General features: G+C 39.9%; 1 protein-coding gene, 1 long non-coding RNA gene and 1 pseudogene across 2 annotated transcripts in view; 1 reads left to right on the top strand and 2 right to left on the bottom strand.

Moving 5' to 3' along the window:
- The window catches only part of LOC138161520 (uncharacterized), a 66,397-nt gene extending 47,326 nt beyond the window's left edge, over window positions 1-19,071 (top strand). Inside the window, exons 2-3 of the long non-coding RNA XR_011168402.1 lie at window positions 18,429-18,567; window positions 18,967-19,071. This is a non-coding gene — a long non-coding RNA (uncharacterized lncRNA). The remainder of the gene's footprint in view (window positions 1-18,428; window positions 18,568-18,966) is intronic.
- LOC138161553 (TIMELESS-interacting protein pseudogene) lies at window positions 8,113-10,811 on the bottom strand (annotated as a pseudogene).
- On the bottom strand, window positions 13,253-14,185 carry LOC138161518 (olfactory receptor 13H1-like). Its single transcript, XM_069088268.1, has one exon. It carries the CDS (start codon window positions 14,180-14,182, stop codon window positions 13,253-13,255), a length of 930 nt encoding a protein of 309 aa, XP_068944369.1. The 5' UTR covers window positions 14,183-14,185.
- Window positions 19,072-19,648: the final 577 nt, after the last annotated feature.

The raw sequence follows: 19,648 nt of genomic DNA, 5'->3' as shown, positions 1-19,648 counted from the left end.
TTGATAATTCTGTCTGTATATTTTGAAGTTTGGGGTGCTGACCTTTTTCCCCTGAACAAGGTAAACGATATATGTCTGACTGATTAAAGTAAACTTGTTAACCCATTTTGAGTTGCTTTCCTTTAACAAAGCAGAACCAAGAACCGGTATGGGCAGCAAACCCTGAGGACTCGCTTGGGGTGCTTGCTGCTACAAATGTGTACTTCCTTGTAACTTATAGAATGACATTATTGCAGCCCAATAGAACTGTACAGGGTCTTACAGGTCCTATAATGCAATGCTCTCCTTTTACAAATGAAGAAACCTTGGTGATGAGATACCAGATGACTTACCTAAGGTCCCACAGAGAGTAAGGTTCAAAGCCAGGATGTGAGTCCCGTTCCAAAGATCTCCAAGCTCAGTGCTCCTTCTACTACAGAAATGCCACATCCTTCCCTTTGGGGTCACACAGAGCATGCCTACTTCCCTGTGACAGTCCTTCCCTTACTAGAAGCCTGTGATCACAGCCCTCTCAGTCTTCTCCATGCTTGGAATCTCCAGTCTTTTGGATCAATGCACACATATCTTGTTTTAGAGTTTTATCATCTTCCTGTTCACCCTCCTCTCTATCTGCCAAAGCATTTCTATGTCCTCGTTATCACATGATAAAATGCATTACATTCTCAAAAATTTAATGAGTTTGTTGTGAAAGAAATTAATCTACCCAATCCAGCAACTAATTCCAGAGGGGGAAAGAACTCATTCAAAATGTGTTGGACCAAACTGACCAGCCAGTTCACTGATCACAGAGTTCATCAATTCAGGATTTGCCACCATATCTTCAAAATGTTTGATAAATCTGGCACTCAGAGTTTCCTGCTGCAAAGTGCCAGTAGTTGGACGTAGACTCATCACCCCTGTCTATGAGGGTAAATGTGGGTTAGTGGCTAAAAGGATAGATTTAGGATCAGGAGGATCAGGGATCCAGGCTTGATTATGTGACCATGGGAAAAATTATTCAGTATCTTTGTGCCTCAGTTTTCTTTATAAGGAGGATCTTAACTGTAGTATCTATGTTATAGAATTGTTATAAGAGCTAATGAAATATTATTTGTAGCAAATTCATGAATCTAAGGAAGGACCCTCCCAGTCTATAATTTCATGGCTTGTCCACTTCATTTCTCTGTCTCTATTATAGTTTCTTTGAAAGAAGAGGATTGAACTTAGCATTCCCTAAGATCTATCCCAGCGTTGATTTTCTGTGTCCTACATTTTAAAGGTCAATCTTATTCAGGCATTCTTAGTATTAAGGGTTCTCCCAATTTGGAAATCCTATCCTGGTTCTGGTGTTTACTATCTGTGTGACCTTGAAAAAAATTAAACTCACTGTGCCTCAGTTTCCTCTTTTGGAAAATGAGATATTTGCTTAGATGGCTTATTTTAGCTCTCAATCTACCATCTTAGATGTTGACATTCTAAGGGGCTTCCATTAGAACGCTGGCTTCCATTTTCTCAAATCATTTACAGCCCTACTATTCCAAGATCTGTGTTCTCATACTTCGTGTCCTAAAGTTCCTTCCAAATTGAGTATTTTATTCTTTTATGAGTAGACATGCTTAGCTCTCCTTGTGTTTTATAGCGTACTGTATCATATATATATTCACTCCTCTCCATGCTCCCTCTCCCAAGGCTCCCACTCCTTACTATATCTTATTTCCCATTATGTAGGGAGAATTAGACAGAAGGAGAGAAGAAAAACACTAGAAACTGTCTTTTTTTCATATTCTCCCCCAGCCCAATCCACAGGTCCAGGCCCCACTCAAGCCACCATGACCACACACCTTAGATAGGAGTCTTCTCAGAGGATGTCTAGCTCATCTCCCTCAGTTGTGTCTGAGATAACTGCAGGAAGATTACAGAAACCAGTGAGACTCAGACCACCAAAGGAAAACCAATCTTGTGAATCTGGACCACTAGACAGATTCCCAAGGCTGAACAGATCTTTCTCCTTCTAACTTCTTTTCTTTGATGCTGGACACAATCACATGGGAAATCCTTTGTCATAGAGTCTTGTCTGAGCCAAAATGAAAGGCAGAGCATAATTGGGGAAGGAGGTAAAATTGTCCTTTCCTCCTCCTCCTCATTGTCTCTAGGGGCTGAAGGTGGGACCTCTGAGGGACCAGGTGCTCATTAAAACCAAAAGTTTTGAGAGTGGCTTGGGAATCAAAAATAAATATACTGTTTCACTTAGAGGCATTAGTGCAGAAGTTTAGGAGGACCTAGTTAGTAGATCAATAAGTCATTCAGATTCTGGGAAAACACCCTGTGACTGCTGAGCTGGGAGAGAGATAGAGAGAGGACACATCATATGAGAAGTTAGTTTATCTGAATGACAATTAATCATTAAATTAGAATTATAGAATATAGAACCCTAGAACATAGAATGTCAGGGCTATGAGGGACCTTAGGCCATAGAACACTAGATCTGGGAGGGGCCTTACCCTCATCCATAATGCTTTTGAAATGAAGAAACAGACCCAGAAAATAAGAATCTTTTCCAGAGCTACAAATGGAGTCAGGGACCTTTCTAGTACTTGAACCTTGTCCTCCTGACAGTGAGTCCTGTCCAAATGCTGGTTGGGGAGAACTCAGTCAGTATGGTGCCATGTATACCAACAACTAAGTAATTTTTAGTGTTCTCCAAATTAAACCATAGTTATTCTTTAGAATCTTCAGTTATTGGATTAAAGTTTTCCTCTATTACAAACTCCCTATATTCACACTGATTAATTTATCACATAGTCTACTTGTTACCTTGATAGGGAACAAGCCCTAGGTAATGGGCCTTGGCCCACTGTCTGAAATCTCTCTCATTGGTTCTCTCCTTTCTAGTTCCACTGCCAACATTCAATCCCCTTCCATCTTTCCCTCTGTCTAGGTAAGTGTAATATCTCCCCAAATGATCATGCTGCCACAAATCTTTCCCCAGCTCAATTCATCCTCTATGTTCTTCCAATCTAATCTTCCTTCTACCCATCTTACCTTGCTGGAAGGTATGACCGATGCAGTAAAATTAATAATCTTTTCCCTAACATTCAAGGCCTTTTAAATTTGCTAATATCCATATAGAGCTCTAAGGTTTGCCAAGCACTTTCCCAATATTATCTCATTTGATCCTTATGATAACACTGAGAGGTCAGTACTAATATTATTTTAATTTTACAAATTAAGAAAACTAAGACTGAGGCAAGTTAGGTGACTTTTCCAGGGTCATATAGCCAGTGTCTCAGACAGAATTCAAATTCGGGTCAGCCTGACTTCAGGTTCAGCACTGTGCAGCCCAGCTGCCTCCAGCCTTTTGTCACCTGGTGCTCACTCCCTCTCATTTCAGTCATATTTTCTATGTTCTCCCACCATGCCTTCTGTGTTTCAGACAAATGGTCTCCAGCACAGCCTACACATCCCAGTTTCCATCAGTCTTTGCTCATGTCAGTCCCTTTGCTTGAAATGTTCTTTTATGATAGAGTAGGCTTCAGGAAAGAACATGGTAGAAGCCCCCTCTGACGCTTCTTCACTATGCTATGACACAGACATCATCTCACCTCTTTGAGCCTCAGTTTCTCCATTTCTAAAATGAGAATTATAATACTTGTCTTAGCTACTTAAATGATCCAATATATAACAAGTTTTTGGCAAAGCTTGAAATGCTTCAAATTTTTTTATCATTTAATATTAGAGTGACTTGTAGAATTCCTATCCATCCCAAGTGACACCTGCTTCAGGAAAGTCACCCAGATTCTCTCCCATCTCCCATGGGCAGGAACTTTCCCCTCAGAACTCAGCACTCTGTGTATGTGTGACTTCCTGTCTGCATTTAGTAACGCGTGATTGTTATCTTTCTTCATTTCCTGTAGCCTCAGTTTCCTTATCTGTAAAGTTGGTATAAGGATCCCTGCAGCTCTTCCTTCATGGGGGCATTGGGCAGATCCACTCTGCTTATGGTGCTGTCAATAAGCCTTGTTTGTCTCATTACTGTAATCATGAGCCCTGTGAACATCCATACTGGTGTAGCCTAAAACCACCCACTTAGTAAGTTGACCAAACACATTATCAGGATCTTACAAATAAGGTAAGGCAGGCCTGTTGTGACTAAGGACCTCACTAAGGTGACAAAGCTTTGTTCTCAGGAGGAAGGGAAACAGAAAGATGGTGCTTGCCTCAGTTTTCATTTTTACACATTTTAACAATTGATGATGATATATTATTGCCTGCTCTTATTATATAGCAATTAATATTAAAAAAACAAAATAACTGGACTTGTTATTGTGTTTGTTCCTGATTTTCAAAAATGTTTTTATTTCTCTTATCTCATTTGGTCTTTTTGATGGCCTCATAAAATAAAAGTAAGATCAAGATTATCCCATTTTGTTGATAAGAAACCTGAAACTCGGAAATGACAAATAATTTGACTAATCTTCTAAGAGTAAGAAAATGACAAGCTAAGAACTGAAACCAGAATGTAGTCTATAAGAATTTGCCAACACCCCAGAGACCAGTGAATTCTACTCATATCACTATAGCAATCCTCAACTATATTCTGGTAATCGGATGTCCAGACTGGCAGTTGTGAAGACCACCACTAGTGGGGACCATACTACCTCCTGTGGCATCCCATTCCACTTTGAGATTTATGTACTCTTCTTCATTATATCAAGCTAAAAATGTGCCTTTAAACCACACCTATGAGCTACCGACATGTAATTCTGTGGACCTCAACCAAGCAAATGAAGTCTGCACTGTCACAATACATCTATTTAAAAAATGTTTTTATAAAAATTATTTTTAGGAAACATCCTGAAAATCTAGATATTTGATTCATTTGCTTATTATTTTCTTGCTAATTGTACTTAATTTACATTTCCATTGCCTGTGAGGTTTTTTTTGGGAAAATGTTCTGTTCACCTCTGTTTCTTTTGTAGGAACAATTCAAGTGTCTCTCTTTACTGAAGTCTTCATCTTTTCAAACTTATGATTAAATATCTCTTTGTAGTATGTGCTATTTGGGCGAAGTATCTCAAACTCCTCTGACTTTTGGAATATCTTACAGTATCTTCTCTGGTGTTTCATTGCTCTTGTGTAATCTTGGTTTCAAATGGATGTTTCTTTATTTGAAGGTCTTTCTCTTAGATACTTGCAAAATTTATTGATTGGTATTGAAATTCCCCAAATTAATCTATACATGTCCTGGAGATTCAATAATGAAGCATTTTTCTTTGGTGGTAATCTATGAACTTAATTGTCTTAATTTAAAACTTCTAGGTATTTTCTCATTATTTTTCAAAGTATAGTATTCAATTAAAACTTGTCATTTTATTTTCCTGGAAGACCCATGATCCTTGTTCCCTCTGTGTTTGTCTTCATTTAAACTTCTGATCTCATCACCAAGCCAAAATTTCTCTCTCCAAAGTTTGTCATGATCTCTCATTTGCCAAACCCAGTGGCCTTTTCTCTTTCCTCATCGCACTTGACCTCTTCGTAGCTTTTGTTGCTGTTGCTCATTTCTTCTCCTTCATACTCACTTCCCTCTGGCTTTTTGTGACAGTGCTCTCTCCTGATTCCCCTAACTGCTCATTTTTGGACTCCATTGCTGGATCTTTATCCAAATCATCTCTGTCCTGGACACTCTTCTCTTTTCCCTCTATACTATTTGACTTGGTGACCTCATCAACTCCCATGGACTCAATTATAATCTCTATCCTGATAATTCTCATATCTTCTTATCTAGTCCTGACCTCTCTGCTGACCTCTAGTCCTTCATCATCAACTGTCTATCGGACACATCACACTGGATGTCTTGTAGGCATCTTAAATTTAATGTGTCCAAAATTGAACCCATTATCTTTCCCTCTAAACCTTCCCTTCTTCCTGATTTCCCTATTATTGTCTGGGGCATCATCAGTTTCCCAGGTACCCATGCTCAAAACCTCAGTGATTATACTGTGGATCGAAGAGGAACCTGATGGACTGTCATGCATCGTCATGTGGAAAAGTGATGAAGGCAGAAACAGGAACAATGAAGAAAGCTGCATAGACAGACATAGATTTCATGTAATGAAGACATTCCTAACTGGTGTGATCCAGTCAATTAGTCAATAAACATTTATTAAACACCTACTATGTAGCAGGGGATAGCTAGGTTAGAATACTGAGCCTGGAGTCAAGAGGACCTGAGTTCAAATCCAGCCTTAGACATTTAGAATCTGTGTGACTCTGGGCAAGTAATTTTACCCTATCTACCTCAGTTTCCTCATCTGTAATATGATCCAGAGAAGGAAGTGGCAAACCAGCCCAGTACCTTTGCCAAGAAGATCCCAAATGAGGTCACAAAGCATTAGACATGATTGAAACAACTGCCAACAGCAAGACTATGTACCAGGCCCTCCAATGAATTCTGGAGATACAAATACAAATAGAAAAGACTGCTTTCAAGGAATTTATAATCTAATGGGAGCAGACTTCACAGGAAAGGAGGCTGAAAAGAGGAGTGGAGTGATGTACCTGCCTTGGGGGCATTATGGAGATCTCTAAAGGAATTCAGTTGGGTGGGGAATGAAGAGAGGGCTAGTCTGGACTCCTTCCGTTAAGGGAGGTTTTTTCTTCAATCAGAGAGGGAGAGGTAACTGAGGATCCTGATGAAGTATGAGGACCCAGGCTGATGCAATCTGCCATAGAATGGGATCCTTTTTTTCTCTAACTTTTCAAGGAAAGCCTGACCACTTATTTAGCCTTTTGAAAAGATCACTTTATTGATTTCATTGTATGGGTGTGTTGAACCGGGTAGCTTCTGAGATGCTTTCCAACTCTGAGCTGTATGATGATGAGAATGTTGCTGGTTCCTGAAACTGGTCAGAATTTATTCTGTAATATAGATGTGAATGAACTACCCAACATAAAGCATCTGGGCTTGCCCTGTGCGTTGGATAAATATATAACCTGGGATCTAGACCACTCTATTTCTAAGGGAATCCTTAATAACTTCCTTTGTGGGGAGCAAAAAGAGTTCTGTGGATGGACACATTCCTTCACTTACCTATTTTGAAGAGGGGTATTGGGCTATCTACTATATTTCATAGATCTGCACTCTGTTGCCATGATGGTGTTCTAGGAAATTAACAATCAAAGTCAGGTTTCCTGGTTCCTTCCAAGGGGAGAGCAGTAGATTTTTTCTTTTTTTTTAATATCTTTAAATATTAAGCGCTTTTTATTAAAACATAGGACCCCGAAGTTACCTAATTGTCAAAATATATAAAGTATAAAAAGACAAGTAGAAGAAGCTCTCACAACTTGGGCTAATATAGATACATAAATGGGACAAATATAAACAAATGCCAGATTAAAAAAAATAAAATTAGCCACTTAAATGTGTCCACCCACTATGAAAAAAACACAACAGATCGCTACTTGTTAAATTGGAGGACAAGCAGCTATTAAGACTATTTTTTTAGTCTTAACTGAGGTTAATCCATGTTTCTGAATAAGGCAACCTATTGTCAGCATGTAAGTGCTATTAAATAAAGAGATTTGCTGACTGGTCATTGTTGCACATTTTAAATGGCTTCGTCTGCTCCTGAGTTTTGTAAGTCATCATCTGTATTTTCAGTGCTGACAGCACTGTCTGAGATTTCTAGATTTTCTTCATTTCATTCATTTAAGTTCTCTTCTCGAGCTTCATTTGTGCTATCCTTTTTATATGCCTGTGTCTTGGGCACAATAAATGACAAATCATTTTCTTAGGACTGGCTGTTATTTAACAGTCTTGCCTATCTCCTTTGCAAGGCTGGTTGTTTGTTCTCAATTCTTTGCTGCTCTTCCTCTGTTAAACTTGTATTTGACTGAGAAGTAAATATTTCTCTGCCAACTGGATTTGCAAAAAAGAATCAAAGTCTGTGGTAGTTGTATCTAGTTCATTATTTTCTGCTTTATCACCATCATTACTAATAAAATCTTCATGGGGGAGGCCAGGTGGTGTGGTGAGTAAGAGCACAGGCCCCAGAGTCGGGAGACCTGAGATTGGTTCCAGCCTCAGATACTTAACACACACACAAAATAACTGGCTGTGTAACCTTGAGCAAGTTACTTAACCCCAATTGCTTTAAAAAATAAAATAAAATCCTCATGTATAATAGGAAGATCAAGTCAAATTCATTTTAAACAGGTCCAAATTTATTTAAGTTCTTATTAAGAAACAACTTCCTTCTTATTTCCCAAATGTTTTGCTTTACCAATAAAATCTTCAAATTGCAGTTTAGGGAATAGCCTATGTGCCCAGTGCTCCATGTGTCTAATTAATGTCTTCAAATCTTCAGCCTCATGGCCTGTACCTTTGAATTTTACGTCATCAAGCACATGCCTTAATGCTGGAAGTCTTCTTTCTGAAATTAATCTCTGAGCATCTAACTTAGGCAAATCCTCTTTTACAATTTTCTTTGTAGCTACAGGCATATCTGCCATCTGATCCCTCATATCTGTGGCAGGCTTATTTTCTTCAACATCTTCCCTTCCTGGAGAGGCTGGAGGTGGAAAATGTTGGAAATTTTCATCTTCTACTGCCTCAAAATCAGGAAGGTCCAGCAAATTGTTCTCTCCTGGTTTTATCAGTCCTGTGTTGGCCTTTGCCCCTCACCAAGGCTCTGCTAGACCACGACCAGTTAGGGAAGTTGGACTACCACATGTCCTGCACCTAAGTTCCTCTTGCCTAGATTTTTTCTTACTAATTTTTTTTAATTTGTTGGAGTTTATTTATTTTTGATTTTCAATATTCACTTCCATAAATTTTAAATTTTCTCCTCCTCCTTGTCCTTCCCCCTCCTCAAGATGGCATGCAATCTGATATAGGCTCTACATATACATTTCTAGTAAACATTTTCACATTAGTCATGTTGTACAGAAGAATTAGAATGAATGGGAATAACCATGAGAAAGAAAACAAAATAAAATAAAATGAGAAAAGTCAGCTTCACTGCATTCCAACTCCATCATTCTTTCTCTTGATGTGAATGGAATTTTCCATCATGAGTCCTTTGGAAATGTTTTTGGTCCTTGCATTGCTGAGAAGAGCTTAATCTATCAAAGTCAGTCATCACACACTGTGGCTGTACTGTATTTTCTCCTGGTTCCGCTCACTTCACTCAACATAAGTTCATATAAGTCTTTCTAGGTGTTTCTGAAGTCTGTCTGTTCATCATTTCTTATAGCACAATAGTATTCCATTGCGTTCATATACCACAACTTGTTCAGCCATCCCCTAGTTGATGGGCATCCCCTCAATTCCTAGTTCTTGGTTACCACACAAAAAGCTGTGATAAATATTTTTGTACATGGTCCTTTTCCCATTTTTATGATGTCTGTGGGATACAACCCTAGAAGTGATTTTGCTGGATCAAAGGATATGTACATTTGTATATCCTTTTGGGCATAGCTCCAAATTGTTCTCTAGAATGGTTGGATTAGTTCACAATGCCACCAACAATGAATGAGTGTTCCAATTTTCCCAAATCTTCTTCAACATTTATTATTTTCCAGTTTTGTTATGTTAGCCAATCTGATAGGTGCAATGTGAAACCTCAGAGTTGTTTTGATTTGCATTTATCTAATCAATAGTGATTTAGAACATTTTTCATATGACTATATATAGCTTTAATTTTTTCCTCTGAAAACTGCCTATTCATGTCCTTTGACCACTTATCAAATGAGGAATGACATGTATTCTTAGAAATTTGACTCAGTTCTCTATATATTTCAGAAATGAGACCTTTATCAGAGACACTGTAAAAATTTATTTCACAGTTTTCTGTTTCCTTCCTAATCTTGGTTGCATTGGCTTTGTTTATGCAAAAACTTTTCAATTTAATGTAATCAAGATTATCCATTTTGCATTTCATAATGTTGTTGATCTCTTGTTTGGTCATAAATTCCTCCATTCTCCAGAAATTCGACAGATAAAGTATTCCTTGCTCTCCTAATTTGCTTATAGTATCAGTTTTTATGTCTAAATTGTGTACCCCTTTGGATCTTTTTTTTTTTTTGGTATACAGTGTCAAAAATTGGTCTGTGCTCAGTTTCTGCCATACTATTTTCCAGTTTTCCTGGCAGGTTTTGTCAAATAGTGAGGTCTTATCCCAGAAGCTGGGGTCCCTGGGTTTATCAAACAGTATATTACTATAGTCATTGACTACTGTATCTTGTGTACCTAACTTATTCCACTGACCTACCCTTCTCTTTCTTAGACATTACCAAGTAGTTTTGACAATCACTGCTTTATAATACAATTTAAGATCTGGTAGGACTAGGCCACATTCCCTTGAATTTCTTTTCATGAATTCCCTTGATATTCTGTACCTTTTGTTCTTCTAGATTAATTTTGTTATTATTTTTTCTAACTACAAAATAAGTTTTGGTAGTTTGGTATGGTACTGGATAAGTAAATTAATTTAGGTAGAATTGCCAATTTTATTATATTAGCTCAGTCTACTCATGAGCAACTGATGTTTTTCCAGTTATTTAGATCTGACTTTATTAATGGGAAAAGTGTTTTGTAATTATGTTCATTTAGTTTCTAGGTTTGTTTTGGCAGGTAGACTCCCAAATATTTCATAATGTCTTCAGTAACTTTAAATGGAATTTCTCTTTCTGTCTCTTACTGTTAGGCTGTGTTATTATTATTATTATTTTTTTTTAAAGAAATTGGGGTTAAGTAACTTGCTCAGGGTTACACGGCCAGGTGTTTCTGGGTGGGTGCTAACTGTCTGAGCCTGGATTCGATCCCAGGTCATCCCGACTCTGGGGCCAGTGCTCTTACTCACTGAGCCATCTGGCAGCCCCTATAGGCTTTGTTATTAATATATAGAGATATCTATGATTTGTGTGGGTTGATTTTATATCCTGCAATTTTGCTAAAGTTGCTTATTATTTCAAGTAGGTTTTTTTTTTTTTACTTGATTCTCTAGTTTCTTACTAATCTTAGCTCCCTCCTACCAAAAGCTAGCTACATAAAAGACACCCTTGGGTAGGAGATGAACACATTTATCTAAGTAAATAGTACAGAGAACTTGGGGGAAATTATGCAGATTAGAGTAGACAATAGAATAAACAAGGGCAAATGGGTTCTTTGTCTTGTGAGCAAGATACAATCTCAGTTCAATCAAAAAGAGATCTGACTGGGAAAGTCAACTCTTAGCAGTTTTGGGGAGTGCAGGCACTGGAATCCAAAGGACATGGGGTGGGGCTTTGTTCATGTCTGTGGCTCTTTGTGCACCCATTCTCTTTGTGGAAGTTTCTGCATTTCTTCACACTTGCCTCTCTCTAACTCTTGTATTCTCTCTTTTTCTTTTCTGGTCTCTCTACACCTTCCCAGCATCTCCAGATCAGGTGTGTGTCAGCCAATCAGGAGTTGTGCTTGTCTCTATGTATATGGTTCCCAACATAACTGCACTGTCTTTCAGGGATGGGTCCTCATCTGCCTTGGCATAGGGCTTGCTATACTTGTGCAACATGAACAGAAATCACAGATGACAGAATTCAAAGCGGAAAAACAAGTTAGAGAAGTGCTGGGCAGCACCTTCCTCTGACACTGCCCCCACTACCTCACACCTAGACTATTGCAATAGCCTATAGGTGGGTTTCCCTGTCACATTTCTCCCACTCTTCTATCCTCCATTCAGCTGCTAACATGGTCTTCCTAAAGCATCAGTTGAAACATTTCACTCTTCTCTACTCATTAAACTCCAATGGTTTCCCATCACCTCCAGGATCAAGTATGAAATTATCTACCATCTGAAGCCCTTCACAATGTGCACTGTCCCCTGAGTCTCCTGTTTTTGTTTTGTTTTTTTCTCATTATCCTCCCTTCTTCCCCAAGCATATCCTGGATTCAACCACACTTATCCCCTCCCTGTTCCTAGAATAAGAAACTCCATTTTGTGACTCTGGGCATTTTCTGTTAACTGGTCCTCTTGCCTGGAGTGGTCTCCTTCCTCATCTCTGCCTCCTGGCTACCTTTGAGTCCCAGCTAAAATCTCATCTTCTGTGACATCTTTCATGATGACTCTTAATTAAATGCTTTCCACTTTTTGACCTTTTCCAGTTTATCCCATATATACTTGTAGAGAATTTTTTATATGTTTTCTCCCCTATTAGAATGTGAACTCCTTGAAGGCAAGAATAGTCTTTTACCTTTTTTTGGTATCCCCAGTGCTAGTGTAGTGTTTGACACATAGTAGGTGCTTAATAAATGTTTATTAACCCTTAAATGTTTATTAAGCCTCAGTTTCTTCCTCTGTAAAATGGAGATGATCATATCATGTACCTCACCAGGTTGTTTTGAGGAACAAATGAGTTGATATGTGAAGTAATTCACAAACCTTTAAATACTCTAAAAAGTGAAGTATTAGATGGTATTAGACAGCACATGCCTTCACTGTCTTTTCCTTGTACTTCAAAATGGACCAGGAGGAGACAGATATCTTTGGAAGCAGGCAAGGTCCTTCTGTCTTCATCACTGTCAGACCACACTCAGATGCAACATTCTGGGAAGCACAGACAGATTGTTATCCAGAGGAGGGCAGCCAAGATGGGGAGGGAGCTAGATCTTGTGTCTCAGACATGCTTCTGTGTGTCTCTTCTGATCTCCTTATCCAAGGCAAGGAGGCCAGAGAAAATGCATGTCATGTCTGGATCTTTCTTCCTCCTGGACACTTATATTTGTGACTATGCTTGGATCCTCTGGGATAGCTTGGGGCTTAGCCTTCAGGTCCAGGAGACAGAAAGCCAGTGGGACATCTATGAGACTGTGACTCTTAAGTCTCTGACCCATTTACTTTCTCATCTGTTTGAAAGTCCTGAAGGGCAATCCTGATAGCTGAAGTCATCTATGAAAACCAAAAAGTGTCTGGAGATTCAATATTTCTTTTTGTTTCAACCATTAGAATATAAAAAGGGGAGTGAACTTTTGGTTTTATTGATATGGGGAACCCTTAAGTCAGGAACCTCTTTTTATCATTTTTCTTTCATGCCTTCTCTGCAGAACAATCGGAAGATAAATGATTTACCCAGGGAAATAGTATCTGTAATAGGGGCAGCTTGAACCCAGGTCTGGGTGGTTCCAAGGCCAGCCCCTCTATCCACTAAGATAAGGTTCTTTTTTTTTTTAAGTTGTTTTTTCCATTAGCCAACCCCTTTCCTTCGACATCTAGAAAAGAGATCAAAGGATCTCTTCTTAGGGAACTTTCTTCTCTCCCAATAGTTTTCTCAGGGCCTTCTTAATATCTTTGTTACGAAGGCTATAGATGAGGGGATTAAGCATAGGTGTCACAACACCATATAAGAGGGAGGCAAGCTTATCCTGCTCTCTGCTGGTCTTGTCCTGGGGGGTCATGTACATGGCAATGGCTGTTCCATAGAAGATGGACACCACAGTGAGGTGGGAGCTACAGGTGGAGAAAGCCTTCTTTCTGCCCTCAGCTGAACGAATCTTCAACACAGCCCCAAGGATGCGCCCATAGGAGGCAAGAATGAAGACAAAGGGTGCCAGGAGAGTCAGGGAGCTGGTGGCCATCATCAGCAATTTATTAAACTCTAGGTCATTGCAGGCCAGCTTGATCATGGCAAGGACCTCACAGAAGAAGTGGTTGACAATGTGGCTACATAACTCCAGCGGTGAAGCCAAGGTTGGAACTACTGAGAGGAGAAAGGCTAAAACCCAGGAAAACCCTGCCAGCTGGATACAGACCTGGTTGGCCATCCTTACTGTGTAGCGCAAGGGATCACTAATTGCTATGCAACGATCATAGGCCATGACAGCCAACAAGAGGCATTCCACAACACCCAAGTAGAGAAGGGTACACATCTGTGCCATGCACTCACCGGCTGAGATGACAGGCATTCTGATTAAGCAATTGATGATCATCTGAGGGATGCTAGATGAGGTGAAACAGATATCCAGAAATGATAGGTTGCTTAGGAAGAAATACATGGGGGTGTGGAGCCTGGAATCATACTGGACCAAGAAGAGAATGAGGCTGTTCCCGAGCAATATGACAAGATAGGACACCAGGAGCAGGCAGAAGAAGATGACTTGGGCCCTGGGGTGCTCTGAGAGCCCAACCAGGATGAAATAAGTCACAGCTGTGTTATTTCTTCCATCCATAGCCTTCCTTCACTGTCTTCATCACCTGAAGAGCAATGGGGGGGGGGGGGCACATTGGGTCACAAAAGTAGTTTTGACAGACATTTTCCATTTTGTTATGTGTAAGTTTGCATGGGCTATTGGAGCTATTTAGTGCACAATTTCTGATTTTATGAGCCCTTTCCTACTTTTGGAGAGGGCCCTCCTAAAGTCGTTATAACCAGGATAGTTCATCTCCTGCTGGCCCACTTTCTGTTGATGACCATCTTGCATTTAATGAACTGATCTTCAGTTAACAGATTCCTAATGTATTGTTGCTCCTATACTTGGAACCTTCCACCACTGGGAGACCTACAGGACCTTGCGTTGTGAGGACACAATGTTTATGTATTCATAGTAACCTCCATTCCGACGAGTTCTTTTTGTAGGAATAAGGGAGACAACATGGCGTAGCAGACAGTGCACTGGTTATTTACGTGTATGATTATTCAGTTTAAAATCCTACCTCTGATGTTTCAATCAATCAATCAGCATTTATTAAGTGACTACTGTATGCCATGTATACTAGATGCTGGAGACTGAAAGATGAAAATGATGCCATGCCTGCCTTCAAGAGTCTTATATTCTCTTGGGAGAGAGAAATACTAATATGCTTGTATGTTCTTCAGCAAGTCACTTGACCATCATAGGACTTACTTTCCTTATATGGAAAATAAGAAGGATTGGACTAGATGGTCTCTTTTGATTCTACATCTTTGATTCTATATTATGGTGGTGACAAGAAATTACAATAACTAGAAGAACAGTCACTCATTTTTACATGACTCCTTACAATGAGAATGGTCATAGTGATAGCCTGGAATCATATCTGAGGACTGGACAGGAAGTCAGGTGGCCTTGGGTAACCTGCAGCCTCAAGGCCACACGTGGCCCTCTACATCTTCAAGTGTGGCCTTCTGACTGAATCCAAATGTCACAGAACAAATCCTTGCTGCCTTGAGGCTATATACAACCCTCTGGGTCCTCAAGTTTGAATTCAGTCAAAGGGCTGCACTTGAGGACCCAGAGGGCCACATGAGGTCTCGAGGTCACAGGTTGCCCCCCCACTGGTAATGTGTTGACCCTTATTTCTTATTTATCCTGTACTTAGTTTGCTTTGTTTATATTTGTATTTTGTCTTCTCTATTAGACTGTAAGCTCTTTGAGGGCAGGGACTGTCTTTTGCCTCTTTTTGTATCCCTGGCACTTAGCACTGTGCTTGGCTAATAAGTAAGCACTTAATAAAAGTTTACTGATCGATCGATTGATTGATTGATTGATTAGTGGTGCAATAAATAGAGCTGTGCACTTAGAGTCAGGAAGACCTGTTCAAATGTAGTCTCAGACCAGACCAGTTGTGTGACCCTGGGTAAATCACTTAACCTCTTTTTGCCTCAGTTTCCTAAACTGCAGAACGAGGGTAATACTAACGCTTACTCCTCCGGGTTATTGTGATGATCAAATGCAATAATATTACCTGGCACATCATAGGCTTTTCCCCTTCTCAGAATGATGTTTTTAATTGTATAAAGTAAAATGCATGATTATAGAGGAAACCAATTAATTGAAACACCCCTATAAACCAGAAAATACCACTATCAAAAAGAAGTTTGTAGAGTCCAGTGAAGAACCACTGAAGGAGCCACTATCCCAGCATCACTCTTTCCACTGACCTGCCATGAACGGAGGCCACCGTTTTCCTCTTTGACTTAACAATACAGGGCAGGGGTGGGGAAGCTGCAGCCTCAAGGCCACGTGTGGCCCTCTAGGTCTTTAAGCGCAGCCCTTTGACTGAATCCAAATCCTCTTATTAAGATTTATGTAATATTATATATTACCAGGTACAATTATATAATATATTCTATAATATATAATCATATTTATATAATACAAATCCTTTTAAGATTCATATAATTATATTTATATTTTATATGCTATATTATCTTGTACATAATTATATTATATATATTATATGATATATAATTATATTTATATAATCCAAATCCTTTTATTAAGATTTGTTCTGTAAAGTTTGCATTCAGCCAAAGGACTGCCCTTGAGGACCTAGAGGGCCACATGTGGCCTGGAGGCTACAGTTCCCCACCCCTAATCTTGGGCTTAAAAAACTGCACATGGCTGCAGAATGCTGAGCTAAGGTTGAGCTGATGCCTAGTGGAACAGAACAGGTACTGAAGGCAGGGCTAGAAGCTTGCTTCAGCGGCCCAGTGCCATTACTACCTTGTGCCCTCTGATTGTTAATTTTCCCATCTATGACATATGACAATAAAATCTTTATTGTTGTCACATAGATATGTGTCAAAATTCAAATAGGATCCAGAACATGAAATATTATAGTGATGTGAACTTTAGTTTGGGGGGGGGGCAGAGATGCTCATGACCCCTAATACGCAAAGGCTGGGAGAGGGTTCATGAGAGGGCCTTTGGATAGCAGGGAAACTGTTCACAAGGAATTCTAAATCTTGCCCCCATTCCTCATGGTTACTGACATTTGCTGTATATTACATGATTTCACCTGAGTGGGCCTTCTGTACAGTATGAAATATCTTGATAATATATAGGCAGTGTCATTGAGATGATATTACTCAGCAGAGGGTGGCTGCTAAAGGTGCATGAAATTCAGAATATTTACTCGAGTTTTCAGTGAGGAAATAGGGAACAGTTATGGTCTGTAAGTCGTGATAGTTGGGTTCGACTCAGGTCTCCTGGAAACTCATTCTATAAAGTCAGCAAAGTCACGTGGACATTCTGGGACTTCATTACCTCATGTGGAGCATGAGGGTGTTGGACTAGATGCCCACTGAGTTCCCTCTAACAGGTCAGGGGTCTTATAATCTGAAATCCTGTGACACAAAATGAGACCAGAACCTAGGTTCTCTAACTCCAATGCCAAAGGGAAACAAGAGTGTTGGATTTGGCATCAAAAGAGTCTGCTCTGAGTCCAGGTACTACCATCGAATGGCTCACTGGCATCAGGCCAGCCACTGGATCCCTTGGGCAACAATTTTCTCACTTGCAAATTAAAGGGCTTGGAGTGGTCAACCTTGAAGACCCCCTCTACTTCTGGCTTTCTATGAGGTAGAGAGAACACTGTATCTAGAGACCAGAAGACCTGCTCTTCTCATGGCTGCTCCAAGGAAGTGAAGGCCATGGGGTCTATGCCTAGTGCTTGCCCAAAGGCACAGGCAAGGAAAAGTAGTGGAATGGAAATTGGTTACTTACTGGCTATAGATTGGATCTGCTGGATGGATCTTCATTCCTGAGGACCAAAGGTCATTGTCTCAGTGGAATTTCACTGTTTAGCAGCAATTGAAATGAGTCTCCATCACTCAGAGTACGGAAACTTCTGGAGAGGAAGACTATGCTTAGGTAGACATATACATATACATATTTGTGTGTGTGTATATATATATATATATATATATAAAGAGAGATAGATATAGATAATATGATAGATTGATTATAGATGATGATAGGTAGATAGAAAGATAGATAGATAGATAGATAGATAGATAGATAGATAGATAGATAGATAGATAGATTGTTTATTGGGTTCTTAACAGGTACCAGACACCGTACTAAACACTAGACTACAAATAGAAACAGAAATCTAAACTCCTCCTGAAAATCCTCCCATTCTAAAGGATGAAGATGCCAGATGAAAAGGAGCTGAAAACCTGACAAGGGAAGGAAAGCCACCCCCAAGTGCACAAAGTGAAGTAGACCAGAGAGTGATTAAGTGAACAGTGCTAGGCATGAGTGTGGCTGATGTGAGTCTCCTCAGAGTTTGCAGGCAGGGGCTCGGCACCCAGAGGAGCAGGCCCTCAGGCTGCTAGCATCAGAAGGCCACCGTGCAGAGCTCAAGAAGCAGTCTGGAAGACCTCTGAAAGAGAATCAATTCATTTTAAAAGATAAGCATCTGAAACTTTGGCCTGGACATGCCCCACAATTAAGGATATACTCCCAAGTCCAAGGAGGGGGTGGCCAAGCTGCTTGACTCATAATGGGCCTATATAACATTTTTTAATCTAATTCACTGTATGCTGTATCTCCCCTCCCATACACACCCTTGTTAAGAAGTATTTGCAGAAAGTGTAGCTCATCCAGGAGAGGAGGGATTTCAGGATGGATAGGCATTTCAGGGGTGAAGAAGGGGAGGAAGACACCCAAGCAGGTCACTGATATAGACTCTTGATGTCCTTCCCAACAGATGATATCATCTGATCACGTATTAAGGGAAGATAGAACTAAGCCTAGAAAAACTTCCAAAATCATCTTGTCCATCATCTTCAATTTAAAGAAGAAAGTGATGCCCAAAGAGGTTAATTAACTTACTCAAAGCTGCATTGGTAAGTGAAACATCTGCGCTTCAAATCCAGGTCCACTGACTACGAGTGAGGCCATTTTCCAGTGTGCCATAGTCCTCCACATAATTTATAGAATCATAAGATTAGAATCTTTCCCTTAAAAAAATGCAAAACTTATTTTGTCACTCTATCAAAGATATCACCTGGCTGCCTTTATTTAACTGCTTTATCAAACACAATTAGGAAATGAATTTATAGTCCAACCTCCCATTAACTCCAGGATGGTACTTCTCACACTTTGGGCATTTATTCATCCAGCATCCTTTTGCAAACCTTTGATGCTGATGAATTCACTCCCTTGTGAGGGTGTGGTCCTCAATTTAGATTACTTGAGGGTTTGTTTCTCTATGGAGTCAGTGTTTGCTTCCTTATAATTTACAGTCAAATGATCCTAGCCCAAGAAAATGAGAAGGATGCTTCCAGTACTGGACCCAGCTCATCTGGCAAGTGAGGAAGCAAAGGGGAAGACATCAGGTGACTTACCCCAAATTCCATAACTGATAGTTGTCTTAGCAAAGGCAGAGGCCCATGTCTTCTGACTCCAAGCTCATTGTTCCTGCCGTCCCAGTGGTTCTTCCCTCTCCCATTTGGAGCCACACAGAACACACCATATTCCTCTTCTGTATTCCAGTCCTTCAGGTATCTGAAGGCCGTGATCACATCTTCCTCAGTCTTCTGTCCTCCACCTTCATAATCTTCAAGTCTTTCAACCAGTCCAAATGATCCCAGGTTGAGGCCCCCCTCATCATGTTTGTTACCCTTCTTTGGGTAGGCTATACCTTTTCCATGTTTCTCTTATTATGCACAATAATTATATGTTCCCCAAACAATATATTATGGGCTTACTACAAAGTTCCTAATTTGATTCAATCATGCAGTTACTTCCTTGGGACAAAAGAGCACATTCGAGTCAATTTGGATGAAACTTTCCAACCAGTTCATTCAGTGCAGTCATTCCTTCAAATCTGGGTTTGACGTCACCTCCTCAGATGGTTAGACAGAGGACCCTGAATAAAAAAAGGGAACCCTTTTGGCCATCAGCCTATAGTGACAATCTGACTGT

The sequence above is a fragment of the Petaurus breviceps genome, unplaced genomic scaffold (genome assembly GCF_028583685.1).
Source record: "Petaurus breviceps papuanus isolate PSGF00001 unplaced genomic scaffold, PetGlider_PUasm1.0 185, whole genome shotgun sequence".
NCBI classification, from domain to species: Eukaryota; Metazoa; Chordata; class Mammalia; order Diprotodontia; family Petauridae; genus Petaurus; species Petaurus breviceps.
Note: the sequence above shows the minus strand (reverse complement) of the source record. Positions and strands in the feature narration are given on the sequence as shown.